At 37.9% G+C, this 20,273-nt stretch overlaps 1 protein-coding gene across 1 annotated transcript in view; it reads left to right on the top strand.

Moving 5' to 3' along the window:
* Arap2 (ArfGAP with RhoGAP domain, ankyrin repeat and PH domain 2) overlaps nt 1-17,655 on the top strand; it is a 150,432-nt gene extending 132,777 nt beyond the window's left edge. The window contains exons 28-32 of the mRNA XM_051164910.1: nt 5,193-5,275; nt 6,245-6,280; nt 7,878-7,941; nt 14,742-14,876; nt 16,540-17,655. Of these exons, the coding sequence (XP_051020867.1) occupies nt 5,193-5,275; nt 6,245-6,280; nt 7,878-7,941; nt 14,742-14,876; nt 16,540-16,923 (702 nt within the window). The 3' untranslated portion in view covers nt 16,924-17,655. The remainder of the gene's footprint in view (nt 1-5,192; nt 5,276-6,244; nt 6,281-7,877; nt 7,942-14,741; nt 14,877-16,539) is intronic.
* The last annotated feature ends 2,618 nt before the right edge of the window (nt 17,656-20,273 follow it).

Here is a 20,273-nt window from a genome sequence, read left to right as displayed (position 1 = left end):
AGATAAATTATGTAGCTGTAAAATGCTGAATTTAGCCTAAGAAAAATCTCATCACTTTTAAGACTTAGTGGTGTGAACAAGAACTTAACATCCCTGCTTCCTTTAAGAATGTGATGATTATAGTGTGAGTTCTAAAATCCAATCATACTAATGTGTAAATAGAATATATGTAAGAGTTTTTTGAAATGTGAAACATTCGTAAATATCTGCTATTATCAAAGAATACTTATAAAGATAACACTAAGAATAGGATAGGTAAGTTGCAGAATGAACAAATATATTTGAAATATCTATATCAGAAAAACAAAATTGACTCTATAGGATATTATGAACCATTCCAAATCAACAAGAAAGGCATCCCAGTAAACACATGAGCAAAGGATTGAGCAGAGTGAAGGACGCTATAGAAATATGTCAAGAGCCATTAGAGCCGAATGAGTTCGACATCACTAGTCATCATGAAATTGATACTAAAATATTACTACGGAATTTTACAAACCATTTGTCTTGATGAAAATCATGAGTGACAACTCCAGTTTGGACAGGGATTTGGAGTAACTACAGTGCTTATAAACAGTCAGAGGAAGGGAAAAATCTTACTGTTTTTGTAGGACTCTTTAACACTTTCAAAATAAAGTTATTCATCCACCTGCAAATAATAACCCCTGAGCACTTGTAAAGGAAGTTTCACTGGCAGCTTCCTTCACAGATGTGCCATAAATAAGAGAATAATGTCCTTGTAGATAGAATATTAGTAATAAGATTTCTAGTGCATGCCACAGCATGCGTGAACAAAAGAACTTTAGCAATCAATGTAAAACTGTACGTTAAAACATTCTGTTCAATCTATAGTGAAAGAACTCAGAAAGGGGAAAGGTTTTGCTTGACCTGTGGAGAAAAACAGTCAGAGTCCCCAGGAGGCAGGAGGAAGATGGAGTAGTTGCTAACAAGAAGCGTTCTCTTTCTCCTTATCCCACCTCACAAGGGAATTTGTCTGAGTACCACACAGCTGCTGTTTTGTGTTGTGATTCTGTTCTCTCTGCAGAGGGAAACTAAAATGTTTAGAAGTAAGACACCTCCATGTTTTGAGTTGTGTGGGTGGATTTTAAGGATCTTGAATCCTAGATTTATATCCGTAAAAAGTAAAGCTAGTCTTCACAGTTGCTTATTTCAGTGATGTAAAACAGCCTGGTTTACGGAGCCATCTACCTTGTTCTAGGGTACTTAATCATCAGTCTTCCTTACTTGTAGCCTGTGGGGGCAGGGTTGCGTATTCAGTTGGATGTAACTGAACCTAGGGGTTTTAATAATCAGGTTGAGTATTTTTTTCCAATCAAGGCCCTTACACTTTTTTACTGAACACCAACAGAAGGCCACTAAAAACAAATATTTTCAGTAGTATAAGAAATAGCAGTATGGCCACGATTTCCCCAAATAAAAAATGGTGTGCCTACTATATGGCAGCAGAATATGTGGCCTTGGCTAGCTTCACGTCATCCTTCCAAAAGCTCCCTGGAATAGGGACTGTTACTGTTCCTTCATGACACATGAAGAAATTGAGCCACAAAGACATGAATTACATAGCTGGCCAGAGACTACATAGCCAATAAGCAATAAAAACAGAATCCATTTCCAGATTTCAAAAGCTATCTGAAAGGATTACTTAAGGATAATAAATTAATACTACCCTAGCCTTGTATTTTAGCTGACAAGTTATTTTTAGATGATCGGATTTTTTCATCCAGATGGTTCCAAGTATGTGTAAATGTGGCTGTATGAGGTTTGGAGAGATAGCCTAACAGTTATAAACACTGGCACCTCTTCAGAGGACCAGATTTGCTTCCCAGCACCAACGTTGCATTTAGAACCATCTCTTTCTCCAGTCCCAGATGTCCTCATCTGGTGTACTTGGGTGCTGCGCACTCACATGGGACACAAACATACATGCAGTGTTATCTTCAATATCTTATAAATACCCAGGATTTCAAATCATAGTGACCACAGTTACAGAATTATAGTCCAATTATTAAATGTAAAGATTTGGCTCTGGGACAGTTTTCACTAATATATGTGTCCTGTATACATTTAGAAAATTATTTCTTGAGAAGGAAGTAAAAATTATAAACTGAGAAATATATTTAAAGCAACTGTTAATTAGAAATAATTTATGAATGTTCATTAACAACAAATTAGGGTAATACACAGGGGAAGATAGATTTTGTTTTTACAGGTTTTGCCAGCACAGAAAATGTTAATTAAAATATGTTCAGAGCTGATTTACAGAAAAGGTGAGAGGTTTCAAAGAATATTGCCATTACATTCTTAATGGTGTGAAAAAAAGCAAATGTGTGTGTGTGTGTGTGTGTGTGTGTGTGTGTGTGTGTTGAGGAGGGGAATATCCTTAACAGTTGCATGGACTAATAAGCAAATTGCTTTTAGCCCCAGGAATAATTTTAAAGCTCACTTATTTAATTGACTTAGTTAATAACTTCACTTTGAAATTAGTAACTCAAGCAACACATTGTAGATTTCCTAAAAGTTTAGTTTCTTGAATTTTTGGAAGCATTCGCCAGGAATAAGACATACTAGAGAGAGGAGCGGGGAGTATTTTGCCACCTCAGATTTACTTTTATGGAACTTTCCATTGGGACCTTGGCAGTTTCTTGTTTTTCATGTTCAGTTTGAACATAGAAACATATGAGAGATTTATCTTCCTAGCTGCGGAGTTGCCTTTCTAGTTATGACTTTAGTGTCACTAAAGTAATAAGCTTGAATTCCAGGAGTGACGTAGGGAATTTCATTACTTTATACTCTTTATCTCCTTGTCAGAAAGTCTTCAAAATGGAAGCAGCCTTGGCCTTATCAATGTCCTGGATAAGCAAAGACTGCCAGCATTAAGGAGTAGTCTAAGAATACTTGGAATGGGCATTCTGAGACATGCAAATGCCCTCGTTCCCACACCTTTGGAGTTTCTGCCTTTCACTCTACCTTGTAGCAGCATGGCATGGCCTGTCCAGGGATTAATCACCTAGGCTTCTGAAGAGGGTGTAGTGTGAGTTAGTCTTCGGCAGAGGTAACCAGGAGTCACTGTACAGCATGCAGGCTTAGTGGGCAGCTCCAGGTTTCATGGATACAGCCTATACCGCCTGATCACACAGAAGACATTCCAATGTTTAATGTTTGTTCTGTAAGTTTCAACAGGTTAGCAAGTCATAGATCGATACCAAAAATCATTTCTCAGCTATACTTAGAAGAGGAAATGCCCTTAACAAGAAATAGAAGCTAATCTGAAGGAAACTACAGTACTTCACTGATAAACATTGATTTATCCTTATTGATGTTAATTTCTAACTGTATTGTAATTCTCAGAGTTATTTTTTTAGAACTATATGAAATTGATATTTTACTCAAAGGAAAATAGATAATAATACTAGCAAATACTTTTGGGGACAAAAAGTAATAATGAAATATTTTTCCAACTGTTAAAATATGCAACCCATCATAAAGACATTAAATAATACAACTTAACCTAAAAATTAACGTAGAGGAATGGCGCTATGAAGTCCAGTAAAAGAATTATTAATCCGTACTTAATTTTTAAAACTATGTAATAAAAATTATTAGCTATGAACATTTGCTAAATAACTTGGAGAGAAATAGTTGTCACCAAAAATACTTAATTTAAATTTTCATTTATATTAAATCCTAGAATATTTCAGGACAATAAAATAATTAAATCTTTTAAAGTAGCAGCCATCGAAGGTCACAAGACCATAAAAATGAGTTTGTGCCAACTGTACTGGCATTGAATTAAGCAAAAGTTAGGGATATCCAATACATTTTCATGATCCTAGCACTTTAAACATGGGGGCAGATGGATCAGTGCTCTGCTACATCGTGAGTTCAGAGTTTGAGGCCACATGGGGACTTTTCTCAAAAAAATAGTACTTGACTTCATAAAAGAGCAAAATTAATGTAAACATCAATTGAAATCAGACATTCTATTCAAAAGAGACCTTATCTTCCTGTTAATATAGTAAGTGATAATATAAAGAAATAAACAAAGATGCAGATATACCTTGTTGGGGATTAAAGCTTCATCTTAGTTAGATGAGTAAAACATGTTATTCATAATCTGTGCTTCTATTGCTGTTATTGGCCTACAAGGCCCAATTAATTAATTAAATTTGTGTGAATGTATCTCCAGTGATAAGGAAACAGTGTTGATACTGCATAGATCTAAATTCTCCATGCAAATCGCAGGCCTCAGCCACTGCTAGAGGCCACTTGACAGCCAAGCATGGGTTCTTTCTTCCCTGTTACTTTTCCTAAAAGTATTTCCCCTGATTCCTCCAGCTTGCTCCATGCAAATCAGCTTGTAACTTTATAAACATAGCTCCTCCTTTCTGCTTTTCGAGTTTGATTGGTGATAAAGAAATGACATCACAGAAACAACTTAATATGTAACACATGGGTGAGCTACATATCTGAGTTTTATGCATCCCCTGGGGTCCTAGCAGACCAGCTTTTTTGGAATTTGTATGAGGCTGTGTGTTTTATATTTACAGAAGTAGCTATTTCCTGTGAGTTCATTTTTGCCAACCACTGGACTTAGCTTGTAGGCATTTTGTTGTTTAACCGTTACATCCTTTCAGGATGACACTCTGCTGATCCCTTCAGTCATCCCTACCTTTGGTTCTTAAGATCTTCCCTGCTTCTCTTCGGCAGGCAGCTTTTAGCATCTTTTGGATACTTAACACAGATACATATGCTCAGAGGGCTGTAGAGCACATGAATTCCTTTTATAACATATTTTAACAAGTTATTCTTGATAATGTTTGTCCATGTAACTCCTTAAGAGTAGTTTATTATGTTCCCTTGCATGCACATTGTCTGTTTTCCCCAATTCTGAAAAATCCATAATGCATAAAATTCTCTTTGTTCAGTGATAAAACCTGACTTAAACCAATCAGACAGCTAGGCCCTATATTTGTATCAAATATAATATGTTATGTTTTCTACTATAGCTAATTTATTTGATTTAATCAGATCAGTCTTTATTTGCCAAAACTTGTAGTACAGTCATACACATGGGACAAAACAAAGACTTCTAAATGCATTTATTAATATTTTATGATGTTAACAAAATTTAAAATCTACTTAATCACAGGCTAAGTGTTCTTCTTTTACAGAGCAGCAGACAGGACAAAATGTTTCCTCTCAGTCTGATGAAGTTTTATCTCGGTGTGAAAAAGAAAATGAAGCCCCCAACCAGGTAAGTCTGAAAGAAAAGGGGTTGTGGACAAAACAGGAATTACGTCTGTAGAAGAGCTTAGGGCTGAGCAGCATTAGTGTTGATACCTTCAAATCTTGCTGTCCTTTGTCTATACCTAGGGTGCCAGGGTGGACTGGGTGGCTTTGTGCTTACACGAGAGGGATGGTATGCCAATGTAGGAAAAAGTCAGGCTCCTTAGTGACTGCCCTCTACCCTATGTAAGTTGGGAAATCTTTGGGACACTTCTGCAACTTTCAGGATGTTGGTACCTTGGACTCCCATTCCTTGTTAGGACACAGCAGTGTCTGGGGTCCAAGCACACCAAATTAGCATAAGAAATCAAACACGTCATTCAGCTTTGTGTTGCTTAGAATATTTTGATACTGGATTTAAAAATTGTGGGTTTTTTTTTAACTCAAATTTGGAGCTAACTTTATAGCACAGAAAGATCTAACAACATGGACCTTAAATGTTATATGTCTTTTTAATACTTAATGAATCCAGCATTCAATTTATACCATAATTTGTTATCACACGCACTCTGATTAGCTAAGTACTTTCATTAGAACGTTCCAGACAATCCTTGAGTGGCCTGCGATTCTCAGATTCCATTACTTAAAGTTTTTCTTACTTTTGCTTCTGTATTTAATTTTTAAGCTGAAGACATACACATGTGTGACACATACGGACATACACCTGATTTCAGCCATTTCATAGATATTTGTCATTAGATTCGTCCTCTTTGTGTTGCTGTCACAGAAACACCTGAGACAGGCTACTTAGGATAGCACAGAGTTTATTAGTGCACCAAGTGAAAACGTGAGTGATGCAGCCTCAGTGGCTCCAGGGTGTGGCGCCGTTATTGGGTGAGTTCTGCTAAGGGGTCTTCTCTAGCAGCCTCACATCGTGACATGTGGCATCAGCAGGAATGTGTTTAACATAGTGTTTGTGTTTCTCTGTATGATGCAGTTGGGGATTGACGGCGTATTCTGAAAAACATCACTGGTGAGTTAAGAACTGGCAGCCTTTTGATTTTATATAATGCAGGCAAGGAAAAGGAAATATCAGTTAGTGATAATCTTACATCCTTGCCACTGTCTCTTTCAAGAAACTACGTCTTACTTCTTCCATAGACAGTAGATGCTATGTACCCAGCTTTTAGGAAATAAATGGGCAATTTTAAGGGTATTTTTTATTGTTGTTTAGTTGTTGTTGTTTTAAGATTAAACCCTAAGTTGACACTTTTTTCTCTATAAGTTTTTCCTTTGTCCCTGATGTCACTGAAAGCTTGCTCCTCACTGACCTCCTGCCTCCTCCCCCAAGTTCCATTAGGTTGGATACCTCCTCATCCATTCGTCACCCCAACCCTAGGCCCAGGGCTTCTTCATCTGCCTGGTTTATGGGGAGTCTCTCTGGCCCTTAACATGTCTGACTCTGCTTTTGTTTTCTACTGTGCTCTCTACCCAAACACCACTGACTTTGCTCCAGTGACTACATATCTTTCCTGCTTTAAAACCTTCTTATGAATCCCTGTACCGAAAATCCTACAGGGTTGTTGCCTTCATCAGCCTCATTTCCTTCTAGCGTTTCTTTTGCGCTTACAGAGAAAATAGGCATCAGAGCTTGGCTTGCTGCTTCTTGTCTGCCTGTGAGTTACGCATGACTGTGCTGCTCATCTTCCTTCTGTGATACATGCTGCTCCCTTCTTCCCGATCTGTATCTACTCCCTGATGAACCAGCAGAAGCAGCTGTCATTCGTTCAGACCGTAACCTTAGGGAACACCCTCACCTACAGCCGTTATTAATCGCTTTACATTTATTTGTTTGCATACATAAGATGGTTTCATATTTGCCTGCTGATGACAAAGGACAATGTCTTAGCAAGACTAATGAATCCCAAAACACATTCTTAGAAATGCCATTTTCCTGGGTTTTATTTTTTTCCAATAAATTGTGTTTTTACTTATTGTTTATAAGCTCAGGAATGTGAAGAGTATAATTTCATTGGCATGTCAATTACTTCATTCTAACAGGGGGTACGAAATCTACCTCTTTAGACATCAACTTCTTCTCACTGCCTCCAGACTCCCTGTACCTGCATCTGCTGTTCTGGTTTTTTCTATAACATGCCTCTTGGTTTCTCTTACTGTGCAATGTATTTGTTTGCCCGGCCAGCTTTCCTAATGTACTGTGCAAAGCTTGAGAGCAAAAGCTGCTTTATTAAGGGTTTTAGTAAAGCATTTCTGAATGAGTGCCAACAGAAACATAATGATATTTGTCTGATGATAACATGTCTGAGCCTTAAAAAAAAAAAACAAAAACCTGCCACTTCATGAATGCATACATATGCTCCATTCAGAGTGTCGGGAGAAAAGATGTTCTGTGGCCATGTGTCTGAAAACATCAACTGACACTGACTTTGCTGATCATTGTGTAGCATGCCAATGTGATGTTTGCTTCCCAAAAGACTGAACCTGCTTCTCCTGACATAGTCTGAGTTTGATTTCATTAAACCACAAGTTTGGAAGAGTCTAAACTCTTCTGCTTATTAAATCACTAACCACTGTGTGGAAGTACTTATTATATAAACCTCATTTTGTAGGCACCTGTGTTGTGACAGTTTACAAGCCCAGATGGAATGGATGGCCAGTATCTTTATTGCCCAGGTATGATTATCTCTTATGACTATCTAATCTACTGTAAGTTTTGTTTAAAGGAAATTCTAGTGTGCTTGTAATTTTCACTGGAGCTTTGTTCTGAAAGTACACAATTGGCACACGTTGACTCACATGTGTTTTTATATGTACAGAAATCCAAATTTTCCATTGCTCTTTGAGACTATTGTGATCGGTCAGCTTTCATGTTCCTGCCAGCCCAGTAGCCCTTCAGCGTGGGAGGAGTGTGCTGGGTCTGATAATAGCCTTGGCGGAGCTCTCGCTGCTCTGCGATGAAGACCTTCATACAGAAACACACACTTTGCCTTCTCCACTCATCTTTCTTCCCCTCTCCTTGCAGAAGCAAGGAGAGCAAAATACATTTCTTTGATACCTGTTGTATGGTAAATACTTCATAAGAATCAAGTTTTCTATCCCTTACAATGCACAGCAGAACCTTGGTTTACTCGAAACTGTTCAGTAAAATAGTGCACGACTCTAAGAATTCACCAAGACCCGTACTGCACTTAGCTTCACACTCAGTCCTCCACTTGAAGAAGGATTCTTTTGATAAAGCGTTAAACAGGCCGATTAATGGAATTGGTTCCTTTCTTAAGCTTTCTAGTTGACCCAGTAGCAGGACTTCTCACAGAGCATTGGAATTTGTGGCTAATGAATAAGTTGTCAATATTACTGTTCAGACCCTTTCATGTCTCTTGCAATGAAAAGGTTTCCTCCCTTCCAAATCTAGTTCTTATTGTTTTTGGAAAAGAATTTATGTGTGATTTAATATATTAAAATTTCCAGTGATTAATAAATATTCCACATTTTCACTTATGTACTGGTTTGTAATGCATTTGTAGAGAGAAAAAAGATGAATTGTGAACTTTTGCGTCTTTTTTTATTTTTTCAAAAAATCAAATATTCATGCTAAAAAAACAAAACTAAATGTGAAGTTATGTTGTTTAAAGTGGGAAGCATACAGTCAAAAGCTGTTACAGTATCTGTTTACAGCACAATTAAGCTGATGTTTTTGTTTTCATAATTGGAGTCAATAGACCTGATGTTGACAGTCAAGGAATGAACAGTACTTCCCCATTGTAGCACTAATTGAGAACATATGTACAATTAGTTGTTTTGTTGTGCTTTTCCTGCTATAATGTAAATTCAGTAAGAATGGCTCTTTCTTAGTTGGCTCACACGTGTATCTGCCTCATGAAGCCTAGTGCTTTCTAAAATATGCACTTAGTGTTTCCAAAATACAAAACAGTGACTAAAATAAGTAAGTAGTTGGGTTAGATAGATGTGAAGTGGAAAGCGTGGTAAAATGAAGCAAATATAATGAATTGGGAGTGGAAGGTGTGTCCCTGAAATACAGTAGGACACAGCTTGAAAGTCATTACCAGGGAATGGATTTCTGAAAAGGAAATAATAGGTGAACTGAGGTTTGTGTGTAAGGAAGAGCTGGACGCCCCAGGCATCGGAAGGTGTGGTCCTGTGGCTAGCCACAAGACTGTTGTCACAACAATCAACTCATTTCTCCAGGACCCTAAAGCTACCACAGTGGGGAAATAGGATAAAAGGGAGGTGAGAGAGTCCTGATGAGAGCTTAAAACAAGGAAGGATATAATTGCAGTATTTTTAGATGGAAAAACAATTTGAGCCGCACTAGAGAGTCACAGCTGGAAGCAGGAAGAACAGCTCTGTGGGAGAAGGTGTCTGTCCAAGCTTGAGTGGTAACAATGTGAAAAACATCAGGGCTGAGGAATACTTTTTGAGATAAAGTAAAAAAAAACAAAACACGGTGAGTCAGAATAGCTCAACCTTGAAGTACAAAATTAGTATATTTTAATCTTATTATATTTTGAAGTCCGAATACTTCATGGTTTTCATTTTCAGTGATTACAGAAATTTTGCCACATTTGGAATAATGATTTTATAATAGGATCATAGTTTTAAGTAAGTGAAATGTTAATACTTCATATAAAATGTGAAGGTGTAAGTAAACCCGAGAGTACCTGTGCCTCTTGCTGATAACCTGGTTTTCAGTGGTGTTTCTTGTGCTCTCTTCTTCCTTTTCTTTAAAATTGAGAACCCTAAGTTTTAGGATGTAGATAACTGATGATTGTACAGAATGCTATCTGAGATAAGGAAGGAAGCCAAGAGTTCCGTTTAGACCCAATGGAACTTGACACACCTGTGAGGTATACAGGGAGCATGCTGAGCTGCAAATCAGACTTTAAAAGTTCAGGCTGTTTTAATTACTGTTGCTCTATAGGACAGCTTGAGATCAAGTATGGAGATACCTGTGGAGGATCTTTTATTGTATATGATTGTTTTAGCTACTCTGGATTTTTTTGTTCTTTTGTATAAAGTTGAGAGTTGATCTTTCAATGTCTGTAAAAAGTTCTGTAGGTGTTTTGATAGGGATTGCACTGAATCTGTAAATTGCTTTTGGTAAGATGGCCATTTTTACTACGTTAATAGAATCGAATTGAAGACCCAAAAATGAATCCACACACATATGGTCACTTGATTTTTGACAAAGAAGCCAAATCTATTCAATGGAGAAAGGATAGCATCTTCAATAAATGGTGCTGGTCTAACTGGATGTCTACATGTAGAAAAATGCAATTAGACCCATATTTGTCGCCATGCACAAAACTCAAGGCCAAGTGGATTAAAGACCTCAACATAAAACCAGAGACACTAAATGGGTTAGAAGAAAAAGTGGGGAAGAGCCTAGGACACATTGGCACAGGAGCAACTTCCTGAACAGAACACCAACAGCCCAGGCCTTAAGGTCAACAATTAATAAATGGAACCTTATGAGCCTGAGAAGCTTCTGTAAGGCAGAAGACATTGTCAACAGAACAAATCAACAACCTACAGACTGAGACGAGATCTTTACGAACCCTACATCTGACAAAGTTCTAATATCCAAAATATATAAAGAACTCAAGAAATTAAACACCACCAAAACAAATAACCCAATTAAGAAATGGGGCTCAGAACTAAACAGAGAATTCTCAACAGAGGAATATCAGATGGCTGAGAAACACTTAAAGATATGCTCAACATCTTTAGTCGTCAGAGAAATGCAAATCAAAATGACTTTTTTATTTCACCTTGCACCCATCAGAATGGCTAAGATCAAAAATTCAAGTGACAACACATGCTAGCGAGGATGTGGAGAAAGAGGAACTCTCCTTCATTGCTGGTGGGAATGCAAACTTGTACAACCACTTTGGAAATCTATCTGGCTCTTTCTCAGAAAACTAGAAATAGCACTTCCTCAAGACCCAGCTAATCCACTCCTTGGAATATACCCAGAAGATGCTCCACCATACAACAAGGACATATGCTCAATCATGTTCATAGCAGCCTTATTCATAATAGCCAGAACATGGAAACAGCCTAAGTGTCCCTCAGTAGAAGAATGGATAAAGAAACTGTGGTACCTTTACACCATGGAATACTACTCAGCTATTAAAAACAAGGAAATCTCAAAATTTGTGGACAAGTGGATGGAACTAGAAATGATCATACTGAGTGAGTTAACACAGAAACAAAAAGACTCACATGGTATATACTCACTTATAATTGGACACTAGCCCGAAAGGCATGTCCCGTGAAAGTCTTCACTTACCAGGAGATTGAGATAGATATGAGGACATCCTACTGGGACTCTAGTTAAGAGAAATATAGGAGAATGGGGAAATGGAAAGATCCAGAGGGTACTAGAAACCTCTAAGAAGAACATCATGATGGGTGGATCTGGGCCCAGGAAGGTCTACTAAAACTACTGCACCAACCAAGGACAATACAAGCAGTAAACATCAACCCCCTACTCTGATCTAGCCAATGGACAGGACATTCTCCACAGTTGTGTGGAGAGCGGGGAATGACTCTGACGTGAACTCTGGTGCCCCGTATTTGACCACTTCCCCTTGGTGGGGAGGCCTGATGGCACTGAGAGGAAGAATAAGCAGGCTACCTAGATGAGACTTAATAACCTATGACCATTTAGTGGGGGAGGAGGTCCTCCTCGGTCATAGACCTAATGGAGGGGAAAAGGGTGAAAGCCGAAAGGGGGGAGGAACGAGAGGATACAGTGATGGGATAACAATTGAGTTGTAATCTGTATAAATAAATATTTTAAAAGTTCAGGCAAAAGTTTGAGGCTGAAATGTATAGGTGGGGCAAGTGGGCATTTGGATAAGCTGTAGAAGTGAATGGGCTGTTCAAAGAAACACAAATAGGGGGAAACAGAAAACGGTGTTAAATCCTAGGGTGTGCCGTATGTTAGGGATCAAGGAGACTTGGAGAAAACAGAAGTGAGAAGGAATGACAGGAGAAAACACAGACAGAGATAATGAGGTTGTGAGTCGTGTCATTAGTTAGGGATATCAGGCCAATGTGGATTGGTGGGTTCAATTGGTTTGACTTTGAGATGTGATAGTATATATTTTTTCATATGTGATAACAGAGATAACCCAGTCACTACATAGTCCTACAGGGCATGGCCAGTCATGAAAGCAGTGTGGTTCATCATTGCTCAAAATCATTATACATCGGAGAGGGTGGGACATTTTCATCCTCAGATGATTGGTTATAGGGCAGTTATATCCTAGCCTACTGGCCAGTTAAAGATATCATGGAGAAAGGTTACTTGTATACAGAACAATTGCTGACTGCAAAGTAAAGTAAAACTTTGTTACATAGCTATGGATGTAGGGAAATTGGTATATCTTACATTGAAAAGCTATATATTGAAGTGATTAATGATAATTATTTTAATTATTAGTGAGTTTAGCTAGCACTTTATGAGGCAGGAAAAGCTGCTGAAAGTGCCAAGGTAGAGGAGAAAGTGAAAAATACCATGCAAAGAATGAGGAGCTCAGCTGACCTGTCAGTATTTGCTAATTGCTGTAGGCTGAAGGTTAACTTTAAATTGAAAGAATCTACACAACAATCCTATGCGTTTTTTAATCCATCAACTGGCAGGTACCGTAGAAAAAGGCAAATTATAATGAACTCCAGGGCTTTGAAGAAACAAATGTAAGAGAAAGAAAGGAATTATATTTCTTGAAGATAACTATAAGAAATGAATTTGCTAATTCACCATGAAATGTAAGCCGTGGTATAAAGGATAGAGAAAAGGAAAACTAACAAGAATGACGTCAGTGAATTGCTTCCAGGGTCAGAAGTTAAAAGACTATCCATAGTGGTTGTGGAGAATTAAGCAGTAAACATAGAGAAGAGGAGGTAAGAAAGTGAGAGGCAGAATTGGAGATTGGCAGTGTCATCATCGATTATGATGATGACAGTACAGTCCCCAGCTTAATGGTCCCTGTTAGGCAGCATTTATCAATAGTGTACAAATGTTATATGAGAACATTCACTTAAACCTGGAACCTCCTGCTCCCGTAGATAGCAGCATACCTACTGTATGAATTTGCAAGCACAATTTACAAAATTCCTGTGTTCCCTCTTAGCCTGGTCCCTTTCAGCTTTACCTGTTGAGGGGTCCCAATTATATAACATCAAAAGTATTTTAACTCATGTCATTGAAGTATTGATGTGATGTTTGAAAGCTCTTCAGTGGTTCAATGTTATGCAGTCTATCACTCAGTCTTTTCTGAATTGAGATAAATGTTACCATAGTCTTAAGGGATATTTGTTAGGTACTAATATTAAATCTGACAACAATTGGAGTTTTACTGTAGAATTTGTGTGGATTAAATAAAATGTATGTGTATTGGTGAAGAAAAAGAGTTCCTCTCTCCATAAATTAGTAGTACAATATAATGGCACAGAGAAATTTCTTGAAGTAATGAGTTGTTTGATGTATAATAATGTTAAAATTCAAGGTACACATAAGATTTATCTGTGTTAAAATTTGAGCAAAATAAAAGAGTGAGGATCTCGTTACATATAGTTACCATTTGTTTTTATTTCATCAAACAGCTGTAAATTCATTTTAGTTTGGTATTCAGTGTTTTCTTTTCTTTTTTATTTAATAGATTTCTGTCTGAAAATCAATTTGGCCTTCCCTACTTCTAAAATTTTAATATACCCTGAGGAATAGAAAAATTCTTTAAAGAACATTTTATATGTATATCTCAAGTATTAAACATTCAAGCTCTTAAGTTTATACCTGTGGGCACTTATCTCCCATTGTAAAATTAGGTTTGTGCTGGGCATGGCTACAACTCAGAGTCAATAATTTGAAAATAAATGTACCACTCTTTCTGTTACAGAATGATTTTCACTATAAATGTTTGTGTAAAAGGGTAACATTTCTTTGAAATTCAATTAAAAGAAAAGGTAACATTTTTCAAAAGGTCATAAAATAAGGCTAATTTTTTAGATAGCCATGCCTTAGGCCAACTTGGGGTATATACAATCAAATTATTTTCACATTTGAAATCACCTTTGATACAGGCAGGAAATAAATGTTTAGTAACTTTGATTACAGAGCCTAGAAAATATAGACAAGTGCATTATTTTTGTTTTACAAAGAAACTTAACATTTTTCTCCCATATTTTCTACCATTTGGTTTGATAAGTAGTACAGAAGGCATGTGTTTGAAACTTCGAAATTGAACTGAGACCTCAAAGCTCAGTTCACTTAAGTGTTTCACATCCTGGAGCCATGTGTCTGCCAGAGTCAATGTCGAAGTAATTACAAATGGCGTTCTCACAGAAAGTAGATTATTTGGTGTGGATATGCGGGGGAGCCAAGTGACTAATGTGGCATAGCACATAATGAAATCACACACCGACGGCACTGAACTATGTTTTCACAGCATGAGAATGATATATGGCCACCAGCCGGAAAGGAAAGAAAGCGTTCAATAACCAAAAATCCCAAGATTGGAGGTTTACCTCTGATTCCCATCCAACATGAGAAAAATGCAACTCAGGCCCGGAAGAATATTGAGGTTGGTTATGATTTTGCTGTTCTTATTGTCACCTCCATTGTTTTCCTATGACTTAGCATGGCTGAGTGTAATAATTACCTCATCAGCTTCAGAACTACATCAGCAATCACTTTACCAAACTCTATAATACGTAATACATGAAGAGAACCGAGTCAGTAACCCTCTGCTATTTGTTGCAATACCTTTGACCACTCATTAGCATATAAAATATGCATGACACCACTTACAGTCTCTGAAGTAGCCAAGTAGTTTTACATATTTATCTAGAAGCCCTGGTCTCAAATCAATTTCACAGTAATATGTATAAAGTCCTTTGAGTGTACGTGGAGCAAAAGGTGCCCAGATCATGTCACAGATACCCAGGTCTAGTGCCACAATCACAACCCAGACTTGTAAACCAAGGGTGTTTTAAAGGAATCATAAGATAATCTCTGAATACCAATACAAATGAGTTGATATTTTTCAGAAAAATCAATGTGTTTTTTCTTTACCATTTCGTGGCACGGAAAAACATACATAGTGTCAATCTTGGCATGAAGTATAGTTTCCTGGGAAAGAACATGCTGTTTACTCTCAAAACTTGCTTTGGGAATAGCCCTTGGCATAGTACCTTAACTGGATTTCTCAATGACAAAATAAAGAACAACAAGCAAACAAAAACAACCCATGAAAAGGGTGCTATAGATTATATAGTCTTTGGAATTTAATGTGGGCTAAGCTGTCGGAAATGTTTTTTGAAAATGTAAGTACTTCTGAAAAGCTAAATCTAGTGTCATGAGCCTGTCTTGTACATGTTTTTCTTGTGCCAGTGTGTACTTGAATGTTGGCCTACTTGGTCAACAAGTTGACTTAGAAATCAGAGGAAGTTTATATGGGGAAAACTTGATGCTTAAACATGCTGGGAGAAACCAGGAAAACACATTTAATAGATTTCTCTACAATAATACTGATTTTCAGGTCCTTTATTATGCTGATATAGAGTGTGACTCTGAAATCAGGGATATAAGTCAGCAACAAGAACACAAATCCAGATGTGCAAAGGTTGACAATGGAACTGCCATTTGCACCTGCAGGGAGAGGGAAAATCTGTTTCCTCAGTGGAACTACACTGGCTAAACCAACCACTCCAGGGAGGACCTCATGTTCAGAAGTAATTGGCCAACAAATAATGCACCCCGCAGTTTGGAGGGCCCTTGTTGTTATTGTTCTTTGGTTGTCTTGTTAGTTGGTTAGGGGTTCTGTTCTGTTTTGTATGTGTGCTTTTATTTGATTATAGTTTGGTGCTTTATTGTTTTGGTTTTGGGTGGTGTATTTCTTTTACTAGGTTTTAGGCATGTTGTTGATAATACTGGTTTTTGAAAAAGAATGTAAAATTGGATGGGCAGGGAGGACAAGAGGATCTGAATGATCTTAGGGGAGGGAAAGGACATGATCAAAATATATTTAAATTTTTAAAAATTTTATCTAATAAAAATTTTAAGAGTGCTTTAAAAAGTCAGTCATTCAGCCTGTTTAAGGCAAAGTAAAATTAGAGCCCATTTCATAGAAATACAAAGAACTATAGAATGGAGAGCATCAACTGTTTGCTTGCTGTTGTTTTCTAAATATCAGTTGCCTCATACACTGTTTTACTGTGGCATGCTCTGTTTTCCTCTACTTTAAGGCTGCAAGAGCAGAACTTGAAAAACTGCGACTGGGTGAAAAGCATGACCAAGGCTTCTCAGACTCCAGCTTAAAAGACAGAGCCTCCATCATAGCCCACTGCTTGGAGCACAAAGATGATAAACTTCGAAATCGTACCAGAAAACACCGCAGTTTGAACTGTTGGGAGGACACAGAGGCAGAGGTCCCACATGGCCTACCAAAGGGGTACAAAGGTCCAAAGACCCTGAAGAAGATGGATGACCGGAACAGCAAGGCTGCTTTAGACCCTGACCATAAGCTGCCCTCGAAAGTCATTGAGGAACTTAGTGTGGTTCTTCAGAGGTCAAGAACCCTTCCTAAAGAATTACAGGATGAACAGACGTTACAGAAAGAAATCAAATAAAGCATTGCACAGTTGTTTTTTAACATTGTACATATGTGCAAACAGAAATCAAACTGTTATTGTTGAGTTTATAAATCTAGATAAATTTGTCTGTATTTAAGCAATTGGTTTCTCTATACCTAAGCATTTAAAGAACATTTTAAAATATGTGTATATGTGGTTAAGTACAAGATCAACCTTATTTTGGTCTGGAAACCTGTAAAGTTCAGTTGTATTAACTTTAATAAGTCTTTGAGTTACTGTAAGTGGCCAGCTCTTTGAAGGTAGATGTGTAAGTGGGGTAATTTATGAGCAGAAATCTGTACTGTACTGTATAAAATGCCGTGTGTACATGAAATGTATGAAATTGTATCATATTTTGCACTTTGAGAAGGCTTGTATATTTAGTTGCCGTGTATTTTTAGGTTTACATAGGATCCTTCTTAGGAAAAAGAAAGGAAAGTGAGTTCAAAGAGGGAACGATATGGCAGTGGCTGCTTAACAAACATGAGGAAGAAAGGCAAGAAGTTAAAAAAATATTCTACTACCCGTGCAGTTGTCCTAACATTCATTTTAATTCCCCAAGAAACAAAACTTGTTACGGAGAAGCTGCTTGTTAAGAAAAAAATCCTAGGGTCTTGAGTGTTTCCAACAATAAAACCCAGCCAGCCTATGTTAGTGGTGGCACTGGCTGCTGTCTTTTATGGGGTCAGTAGCCAATCCCCAGGACACATTCACTACACCAGAGCTGCCTGTCAGAGGAATGTCTGCTCAGAGGAATGTACATTGCACTGAGGAGTGTGTGTGTGGCCCTCATGGGTGTCAGTTGCACTGTTGGCGCATCAGGCAGCTCTTTAGGGCTCCAAACTGATTTTGGTACGAAAAACCTCATCACCAAAAGGTTGTTTTTTTTTTTTTTTCTGTTTATCCTTTATTCTGCTTTGGTTTTGTTTCATTTTTAAAGTGTAGCTTATAGTGCTTACTTCTGTATTGTCAGTTATCAACTGGAAATGTACAGTATGTGGCTGCTTTGCAGGAGGGGACAGCTTCTTACATAACACATTTGCAGGCAGGAAGTTCACACTCCATTTGGTCTTTTCTTTCTACCTGTGGAAAAGACAAAACTATATTTTTGTTGCCACATAATAATGGGGTACAGATATGACAACTTACATAGCTTATAATAATTGTTCATGTCAAGGATGGCGCTTTTCGTAACTTTCTTTTAAGTCAAGTTGGGTTGTGACTCTTGCAACTGGGAGTTGTATGGCTGATCTAATCTTAATTTCTTTGTCCTCTCCTGTATTTTTTTTTCTTTTTTTTTTTTCCCCTATTTAAAGATCTGTCTGGTCTATGAACTTAAGCTTTTGTTTTTCTCCTTTCCTCACAGGAAAGCCGTATGCTATGAATTACTAGATCTGTCTTCACCCAGATATGCTAACCACTATATTTTTTTGAAGATATCAGAATTTACCAGAACATAGTGGTATTTATTCTTTAAACCCAAATAAATTATAACTGATATCATGAGTAAAACTGCGGGGCAGTTTTATGAATTGGTGGCACTACTGAAAGCAAGATAGCTTGTTGTTTGGGAAGAAATGATTAATTTTTAGTAAACTTATTCTAATGAGTAATGATATTTATATTTTTATGAAATAAAGAGACACATGTAAATTATGTCATTGGCCTTGTTGGGAAAGTGTCAGGCACCTTACTGGAATTTCTTTTGAAAGTTGAGCTTAAAAACTGATCACTTCTGTTTCTCTCTTTTTCATGAACAATTGTTTCCATTTTTCAAATGTAACATAAGGGCTAATGGTTATATCTCACATATTTTGAGTAAAAATTAAAATAGTTTTACAAGTCCGCTAGACTATGACTCTTGTCTTTGTTCATTACTCTATGAAATTTAAAGTTATTCTGGTGAAATTATGAATCAAGTGCTTTAATTATTTTTTTCTCTTTTTTTCCATTAATTTATTTAATGACTTTATAACATGATCATGGCCCCCTCCCAACTCTCTTTCCAGTCCCACTCTCATCCCTGCTCCCAACAGCCTCCTTTTCTCTTCTGCTTAGAGAAGGGGAGGCCCACCATGGGTACCAACCCAACCTGCCACATCAAGTTGCAGCAGGACTCAGGATACCCTCTTGCACTAAGACCAGACAACACAGCACAGCTAGGGGAAAGAGATTCAAAGGTAGGAAACAAAGTCCAATTGTAAGGGGACCCACATGATAACCAAGCTGCACATCTGCTACATATGTGCAGGGGGCCTAGGTCTAGCCTATACATGTTCTGGTTGGTGGTTCAGTCTCTGTGAGACACCATGGGCCCAGGTTAGTTTACTCTGTAGGTCTTCTTGAGGTGTCTTTGACCCTTCTGACTCCCTCAGTTGTTGCTCCCAATCTTCTACAATATTCCCTGAGCTCATCCTGTTGTTGAGCTGTGGGTCTTTGGTCTGTTTTCCATCTACTGATGAATTAAGCCTCTCAGAAGAGTTATATTAGGTTCATACCTGCAATAACAGAGTATAATTAATAGTGTCAGGGTCTGGTTCTCTCCCATAGGCTGGATCTCACGTTGGGCAAGTCATTGGTCAGCCATTCCCACAGTGTCTGCTCCATCTTTATTCCTACACTTCTTGTAGGCAGGACAAAATTTGGATCAAAGGTTTTATGAGAGGGCTGGTGTCTCCTTCCCCACAGTGGAAGTTCTGCCTGGTTACAGGAGGTGGCAACTTCAGGCTCCATATCCATTACTGCTAGGAGTCTCAGCTATGGCCACCCCGTAGACTCCCAGAAGCCTCCCCTGTCCAGGGTTCTTCCCTACTGGTATCTGTTCTCTCTTTCAATGCCCCCTCCTTACACCTAATCTCTATTCCTGTTCTCTTCCATCACTCTCTCCCACCCAGTTCCCTCCCTCCATCTATTTCAGATGTCTCTTTTATTTCCCCTTCCGTGTGAGATTCAAGCATCCTCCCTTGGGTCCTCTTTGTTACTTAGGTTCTTTGGATCTGTGAGTTATAACCTGGTTCTCCTATACTTTATGACCAACAGCCACTTATGAGTATATACCATGCATGTCTTTCTAGGTCTGGGTTACCTCACTCAGAATGATATATCCCAGTTCCTTGCATCTGCCTACAAATTGCATGATGTCTTTGTTTGTAATAGCTGAGTAGTATTCCATTATGTAAATGTACCACATTTTCTTTGTCTAGTCTTTGATTGAGGGTCATCTAGATTGTTTCCAGTTTCTGGCTATTATTAGCAAAGCTGCTATGAACATAGTTGAACAAATGTTCTTGTGGTATGATGGAACATCTTTTGGGTATATACTCAGGAATGGTATAACTGGGTCTTGA

Source organism: Acomys russatus, chromosome 22 (genome assembly GCF_903995435.1).
Source record: "Acomys russatus chromosome 22, mAcoRus1.1, whole genome shotgun sequence".
NCBI classification, from domain to species: Eukaryota; Metazoa; Chordata; class Mammalia; order Rodentia; family Muridae; genus Acomys; species Acomys russatus.
The sequence above is the reverse complement of the archived record's forward strand: the minus strand, read 5'-3'. Positions and strand labels throughout refer to the sequence as shown.